Source organism: Bactrocera oleae, chromosome 6, assembly GCF_042242935.1.
Source record: "Bactrocera oleae isolate idBacOlea1 chromosome 6, idBacOlea1, whole genome shotgun sequence".
Lineage (NCBI taxonomy): Eukaryota > Metazoa > Arthropoda > Insecta > Diptera > Tephritidae > Bactrocera > Bactrocera oleae.
The window spans coordinates 18332340-18340358 of NC_091540.1; the positions used below are offsets into that span (position 1 = coordinate 18332340).

Sequence of the window (8019 nt, forward strand, 5' to 3'; positions counted from 1 at the left end):
CTTTAGCGACGAGTGCCGGCTAGAAACAGCGACAGAAGCCATTCAATTTGTGCGACGTAGACCGTGTGAACGTTATGCGGAGAATTTTAAATAAATATTCTACAAAAATTTGCGTTAGCATATCGTAATAATTTTTGGTTTATTTGGCTCTGAACGCAAAATTATGTATATGAATAATTTTCCTTGTTTCTAATCGGTTGGCGGGGTACTGAGCTTAGCATAACTTTCTAAATAAATATCATAACAAAAATATATCAATAATTTCATTGTGACGCTATAATTTAACAATTATATAAGAAAGTGCCGTTTAAACGGAATTTATGTTAAAGCGAAAATAATTTGTTTCGCTTTGTGCTCGTGTTTCTTATCATACATAATTTTACATTCAAAATTGCTTAGTACTCTTTTACATTTAATAAAAATTAAATTCTAGTTTTTCTTTTCCAAACGCACGCAATTATGAATACAACATTTTCGAATGCAATATTAAAATATAAAATTTAACAGTTATGAGAGGAAATGTAAGGAAGCGTTGGTAGAAACAAGCATTAATTAGTTGCCATTAATCGGCTATGAGTAATACATTAGTGTACATATATACTGAATAAATGGCTGTCCTAAAACGTTCATAAAAATTGGGAGAATATATGTGTATATGTATGTATGTACGTTTATAGCCACTAACTACTTATATGCAGCATTCAAAACCGCATCACAAGCCACTCAGTTGCACTTAAAGTTCCTTAGCCTTTCTATTCAATACCTTCATGTAAACTTAAGCCTACAGCTTTAAAACACGCTTCACCTCCACAGTAGGGAAGGCCGCAAAATCGCAGTTAGCGGCACGATGTGGATTGCGTTGCAAATATTCGCCGAGTATTTCAGCTGCCAAGTGACTAGCGCGCGAGGAGATCTCCGCTTTGGCGGGCACATGTTGATTACGTCGCTGTTGCGCCACAATCGATTGTGGATCCATTGCATCCGACTTGGGCGCGGCCTGTAGTAGCGACAGCGCCCATGCGTGTTTCATGCGCGTAAGTTCAACTTCCAGCTCGGTGATGCGTTTGTCCTTCGGTTGCGGCACATAAATCGGTTCGAATTTCTTTAGTTTGTCGCGTATATTTTGCGCCTGCATGCGTAAACGCGCATTGCGTTCGTTATGTACCACCGTTTTTAGTAACTGCAGCTCCTCGGCGATGAGTGGTGTGGTGCCGGATACGCCGTGATTGCCGAAGGCGGCGCCACTGCCGCTGGTCGTTGAAAGTGTTGAGTCGGCAAAGCGTTTGGTGCCGCCGGTCGATTTGAGTTTCTCACGCAATGTGCTCTTCTCGCTCTCCAGCGCTTCAATGTCGCTCTGTAGATGATCCAGCGTAACCTCGTACTCTTTCTCCTTCTTCAGCAGCTGCTCTAGCTGCGCATGCGTCTCTTCATATTGACGCTTCCACTTTTCAACTGTGTGCTCGAATTCGCCTTGCAGCACGGAGAGTTTCTTCTCTGCCAAATCCTTGCGTATCTGCATCTCGGAGAGTTCGTTCTGCTTCAGTTTGGCAGCCAGTTTTAGCTGTTTTATGTCGGCCTCACGATTTTCGAGTGTTGCAGCAAGTACATTCTTTTGTTCGAGCTGCTTCTTGATGAGTTGTGCGCGTGAAATGATGGGTGAGACGGGTTTCTCTTGCTTCTGATTGGCCAAGGACATAATCTCATATTCTTTGTCCAACAAATACTGTGCCATTTGTTGCAAATCGCTGTTTGCCTGTGCCAACATGCCTTTGAAGTTCTGCGATGGACCGCGATCGTCCTGCTCGTAGACACGTTCACAAGCCTGTGTGAGTAATTCCCAGAATTTTACGTGCTCTATGGTATGTTCAGCGGTGTTATCCGTTTCAATTGAGGCGGCAATTAGCTGCACGCCTTGCTTGGTAGCCAAATGCATGACGGACATAACTCGCGTCAGCGAATGTGAGAGCTGACGCATGGCTTCCAATTTGAGCGGCGATATGCCGCATTTGATCACATGCACATCCTGTGGCAAGCGGCGTTTGATTAGCTTCACTTGCTGTTTGATCGCCTCCGTTTGTTCATTGAGGTATTGCATGAGCAACATGGAGTCGCTGGTGTCACCGCCCTCGCGTACAATAGTGCGCGCTATGGTAACATCATTCAAAATGGACTCACATGAGGAGCTCAGCGCAGCAACGCAATCGCGTATCATTTGCGTTTCGTTGAGTAGATCTTCACCGGCTAGCAATACAGAGTTCATGGCATTGAAGAAAGCGACGCATTTCTCAATATTCTCTGTGGTTGAATTCTCATCCAATTGATTCGATTTCAGCAATTCAATAATGCCATCGATAGTTTTCTCTTGTGCAACCATTTCGGGCAGTGAATTTCCGGCGCGCAGCAGCGTATCTGGCTGACAGCTATTCAGTCCGTAGAGTATTTGATGGAGCGCGCATTGTAAATTGTGTATGTAGTGCATGAGGCGGCACTTGAAGGCATACTGCTGCACTGAGTGACCCTGAAAAACGGCTTCACGTGTTACATTATCCACAGCGGGGAAGCGTTCGCGCGTCTGGCTAACCACAATGCCGCATTTGAAAACTATGCGTGAGATGAGCAATATTACCAATATGGAATCGTGATCACCGCCACGGCTCATAAACGATTCCGGCATGAATGCAGTTAACATTTGCACGTGTTCCGTTGCTTGTGTTAGTTCGATTTGACGCAGCTGCACGTCAATGGCCCGTGTGTATGCCTTCGATTCGGCGAACATCTGTTTATAATCGATTGTTTCGCTGGCGATCTTGACACCGCTGGGGTCTTGTAGAGATTTTGGATCATTGTTGGTAGTGCGATCACGCAAATCCAATAACTGTTCATTCAATTTTTGTACGAGTTCGCGGAATTTGGTGATTGTCTGATCGCGATCATAAATTGTCTCAATAGCGGCGTCACGTTCGCGCAGGGCCTCCTTGCGTGCGGCGCTTAGTAAATCCAATTCTTCACGCAAATCCATTTCTAATTCGTGATTGCTTTCTACCAGCTGCTCGTGCACTTCCTCAAGCGCCTCCAGCTGTGCCACCTCCTCCTCAAGCATTTTCACCTTATCCTCGAGCTCCATTTTCTTCTCGGCCAATTGCTCGACCATTTCTTCGGCGCCAAGTGCAGCATCGACTTGTTCCTGCAGAACGAAAAGCAAGTATTAATTAAAAGAAAGTTATTTGCGGAACAAGCTTAAGCGGCTTAAAGCGAAATGAAATGGCAACATAAAAATAAACGCTGGTGTATTCGAATCGATAAACAAAGCTTTTGAAATAATTTTTCATGTTTGCGTTTACCTCCTGAGCACCAGTTTGGCAAGCAGTTACGGGGGAGAAATAGAAGAAAGATTTTCGGTAAATTAAACGGAATATTAATATTAAACATACTCATAAGAGCCAAAGGTACGTGCCACATGGCAGGTGGAGCACAACGGACTACTTTGTAAAAAAAAATAGGGTGCTTGTGCTTATAAACAAATTTAAAATAAGCTCGAGAAAATCAGCAATTAAGCTATTTGGCACTGTTATGTATATTACTGATAAAAACGGTGATAACTGTGCATTGAAATAAATCCAGTAAAAAAAACAACGCCTGTCACAGCTTTGCAGGCTTAAAAATTGTACAGTGGTGGCACCTTGTGTGGCTAAGGTGCTTACAAAACGGTTTAATTTACATATTCAGTTTCTTAAAATTTTATAAAGAAGAAACATAAATTTAATATAGAACATTTTTTGGCAAGAATAAAAATGAGTGTCAGAATGGATGCTACAACCAAATATTATTCTAATATCTGCGCCAGTGAAAAATAAAGTGTCTAATATCAACAGTGTGAATGGCTATGCAATTGGTAGCTACACTGTGATAATTACACATTTTATTTGTTTTTTATGGAAACATTTTGTATGTAATGTGTTCCATCTGCGCACCCTGGACCGCCCAGTGTCTAGGTCTTTACTCACTTGCAAGTCGGCGACTGTCGCTTCCAATTCATCAATTTTGCTCGATAGCTTTTCTTTTGTACGCTCCAGTTCCGCCACTTCGGACTTCTTCATTTCCAATTCCTTTGTAAGCTTCTGTATGTCATGTTTGTCATGGGCTGACAAGTCGCGCAGGCGCACCAGTGTCTCCTTTAAACGCGAATTTTGCTGCTCTAGTTGTTTGAATTCATAGGTTGACAAGCCACCACCTTCGCCGGAGATTTCACCAATAGAGCTTTCAGCTTTGTTTTGCATTTCTGAACGCAATAGCTCCAAGTCCACTTGCAATTCCTCGATACGTTCCCTTGCCGAGTCCAACTCGAGCTGCAGCGTATCTGCTTTCTCTTCAGCCATTTCTTTGTCCAAGGTGATAAGCTCGACATTATCAGACAATTCAGACATTTCTTGGGCATGTCTTTCACGTGCTTCGATGGCATCTTTTGTTTCCTGTTTCGCACGCTGCAATTCTTTTTGTAGCGATGATTGTGCAGCCATAATTTTGCTACGAAATTCTTGCAACTGTTCAAATTGTATTTTCATCTTATCGAATTCGCGTAAACGATCTTTATCTTCATTACGACGTTGTTTTAATGTTTCCAACTTTTCAGTTAAATCAGTTACTTGCATTTGCAAATCTTCGATGAGTTTCTGTTGCTCAGCGGCTGCGGCCTTTTCCTCGGCAGTAGGTCCTTGCGGTACAGCGGTAAAAGAGGGCGAGCGCATTGGCTGCAATGGCGTAAATTGCGGCTTGAGGATCTCAAGGAAACCAGTTTCGACGAAAGAAGCACGTTTCGAAGTTGAATGTGAGGCATTGCCATTACCACCCTCAGCTGTCGGTATGGACGAACTGGATGCCGTGACAGAACCAGCGGCGTGATCTCTGGCTGTAACACTGGGTGGCTGTAAACTCTTCCGGCCGCCACTGGAACTACTTGCTGTACTGCCACTACGTTCTATTAACGAGGTGGAGAGTTGCGAACGTGAACCCAGCAGTGATTGGCGGCTGGAAGAGAGCGAGTGACGTGACCCGCTCAACCGTGCTTTAGTGGGTTGGGTCATGGGCATTCTTACGCTGCTGCCACTACTTGCCGAGTCAGCTATGTCTTCTGATGACTTCTTCGAATCGGGACTGCCACCAATGACACGAAGCTGAGTCGGACGCACAAACATGCCACAATTCTCGCCGCATTCAAAGTATATCTGACCTTTAATTGTGCCATTGTTTTTACCCTTTGGCTCATCAAGCACCACGCCCACCCACTTGCCAACGGCGAAGCTGGTCATACCAACATAGGCAACAGTTCCTTGAAGATCCTTGCCGGTTATATCGACCCGCGCGCCCACCTTCAAACTCCGCTCCGACATTAGGTCGGTTTAATGTTAGCCGGTACCACAAGCGAAAATTTATATAAATAACTATTTCTGTATGGTTGTGTGTGCAAGTAGCTGCGTTTAAAAGCGTAGGAGCCTGCAAATAGTTTTAGCATAAATATTCGACAATACAAATAAGCATAACAGAGAGCAAAATACATAATAACAATATGACAGCACAAGTAGGATGACGTACGCCGAAACGACAAACCACGACTCAAACAGTTAACTATTATGCCAACGTCGTACGGGTGTAGCAAAAACATGGTAAGAAAAGTAATAACACAAATTAGTCATCCTCCCTGTTTTTAGTATTGGCCTATTCTCTAGACAGTCGAGAAAACTTTACCAAAGGCATAAGCACTTTTCATTTTAACTAGCCACTCAACATACCAAATCTTATTGTTTTGTAAATGCACACTTAAACTCTAATACACAGTTTACTTGAATTTATAGCAAATTTTATAAATTTTCAACTACTGCAAAGGCCTGGTGAAAAATATTTGTAGAAACTGTGCCGAAGAGTTTTCAAATAGAAGGCGTCAAATAAGACTATTTCGGCAACTTTATAAAAACAGCTGTTTCGGGATGCTGCCAGATATTTGCTAAAGAGCTCATTCTTATTTCTCTACCATCCGCTAGATGTCTCTACATTATTTTATATGTCGTTTTAACGGAAATTATCCATACTTACATTTAAGTTTCTAATATGTTGGGGATTATTTTTTAAAAAATAGTGCTTTGCTAAAGTAATAATTTGTTTTACTTTATATATAAATATATATATATACATACATGTATATGTAAGATTAATGAGTTTTGTGAAGAAAGAGTGTCCGAAATTTATGAGATACGTACTATAATTTATTTAATGCAAATTATGGTAAATAATATGGAAATACTTTAGGCAATATATTTTGGAATGAATTAAAAAATATTTTTACTAGACCATCACTTTTAATTACTACTCTTAAATCTTTTAGATTTTATTTATTTAGGAGCCCAATCTTAGAAGTTTTCGATTACGTGCTGCGAACAGCTCTTAAGAGATGCTTGAGATAAACTTTTAAAAATAGAAATATTTATTACGAAAATTGAGCTAAGGCTAAGGCCAAGGTCTATCAACTCGAGAGAAATTCTCAAATGTGCTATGTATTCGGCGGCTTCAACAACATCCAAAACAAGTTTCCTAAAATAAGTATTTTGAAAAAAACGATCATCCAAATCAATTATTATTCTTTCAACTGATCATTTGTCTGATTTGAGTGAGTGAACTCAAAATAGTTCCGTTATTTACTTATTTACCTTAATTGTCTTGATAAATCATATGCGCTTAATAAGAAAATTGGATTGTTACGGCTGAATTCACTTAACAAGCTCTGAGTGGAGGTTCACACACAGTAGCTCGAAAATATATGCTCGTAAATTATTTATTATACTCACCGAGCTTTTACTTATAATTATTTTCGTATTAATTTTAGTCCTATAAAACAATGAGCTGAAACTTTACATTGAAATCGAATGTGCGAAAGGGCTAGAGCGAGACACTTCAAGTGAGAAAGTATTTTCAATATCTTTTTTCACATGCTGTTCCCTCGATTTGGTTTCCCAAGAACAAGTGCATATGAACTCCGGAATTGTTCTATTTTTCTATCGATCTTTACATCAGAAGCGGTTCCACGAAATTTCGAAACTTTGTCATTATTTTTAAATTTTTTGTTAAACGATATTATCTTTCTTAAGTTAAGCCCAGTGATGTTATTATTTCCTGGTATCTAGACAGTTATCACGCATTTATTGCTTACTCGTTCATGGATTTCATTCTATAGATTAATACGTAACGATTTTAGAGAATATGAAGTTTGTACGAATATTTTCGGGAGTCACTGTATGTACACATTGTATATTACATAAACATACATACATATATCACGGCTAGGAAAGAACAAAAGCAGTAGATTTGACAATTTAATGTAGTTTTTTTATGCCCAAAGCTCCATTAGTTCAGTGGGTCTTTTAAATTGAGACGAGTTCATGAGCGGTATATAACATACATAGTTATAAACTGAAAGGTTAGGTTAGGTTCAGAATGAAGCACTCTCATACAACATTACTAAATATCTTGTACGTTACGAATAACCATTAGGTGCTTTGATCTTCCCAAAGTACCATTGGTTCAGCTAGTTTTTCCGGTTAATGCCAGTTTACAGACAGAAGGTATACTCGTATATAAATGTGTAATGAAAAGTTCAGTTTAGGGCCTCATGCAACATTAAATACCTTCCTTCGTTAGCATATTATTAGGTACGAAATAGGTACAAAGATGTCTCATTATTTCAGATCTACTGTTGCTTTTCTGAACTTGCCATATTTTGTATAAAAGAAAAACAGTCCACATTACTAAGTGCAGTGGTGCGTTGTTAAAATACAAACGCTGGATCAAATTATGAAAAGGTTTTACATCTGACTTATGATATAATAATTTGGCTATTGGGAACAAATGGATTTTGGGATTCGGCATCTGTATTAGGAGAATGACTTTCTCGGCCGAAGGTATAGGTGTGAATGGAATGCAGTGGACTTAAAATGTTTCGTATACCATATATGTTATTTAAGGATTCCAAAA

General features: G+C 40.2%; 1 protein-coding gene across 3 annotated transcripts; it reads right to left on the minus strand.

Annotated features, from left to right (window-relative positions):
• Nucleotides 1-254: 254 nt before the first annotated feature.
• Nucleotides 255-5942, minus strand: DCTN1-p150 (dynactin subunit 1). Of its 3 annotated transcripts, none has more exons than XM_014232843.3 (3): nucleotides 5787-5942; nucleotides 4005-5490; nucleotides 255-3184 (listed from the first exon to the last, which is right to left on the minus strand). In XM_014232843.3, exons 2-3 carry the CDS (start codon nucleotides 5385-5387, stop codon nucleotides 782-784), a joined length of 3786 nt encoding a protein of 1261 aa, XP_014088318.3. In that variant the 5' UTR covers nucleotides 5388-5490; nucleotides 5787-5942; the 3' UTR covers nucleotides 255-781. The 3 variants fall into 3 exon arrangements, with proteins under 3 accessions (XP_014088318.3, XP_036216317.2, XP_036216315.2); XM_036360424.2 differs by lacking the exon at nucleotides 5787-5942 and adding an exon at nucleotides 5590-5754; XM_036360422.2 differs by lacking the exon at nucleotides 5787-5942 and adding an exon at nucleotides 5553-5754.
• Nucleotides 5943-8019: the final 2077 nt, after the last annotated feature.

Coding starts and splice junctions, on each gene's coding strand:
- DCTN1-p150 (XM_014232843.3), bottom strand. CDS start 5,387: ATGTCGGAGCGGAGTTTGAAGGTGGGCGCGCGGGTCGATATAACCGGC. Junction 3,185..4,004: donor CGACAGTCGCCGACTTGCAA/GTGAGTAAAGAC, acceptor TTCGTTCTGCAG/GAACAAGTCGATGCTGCACT.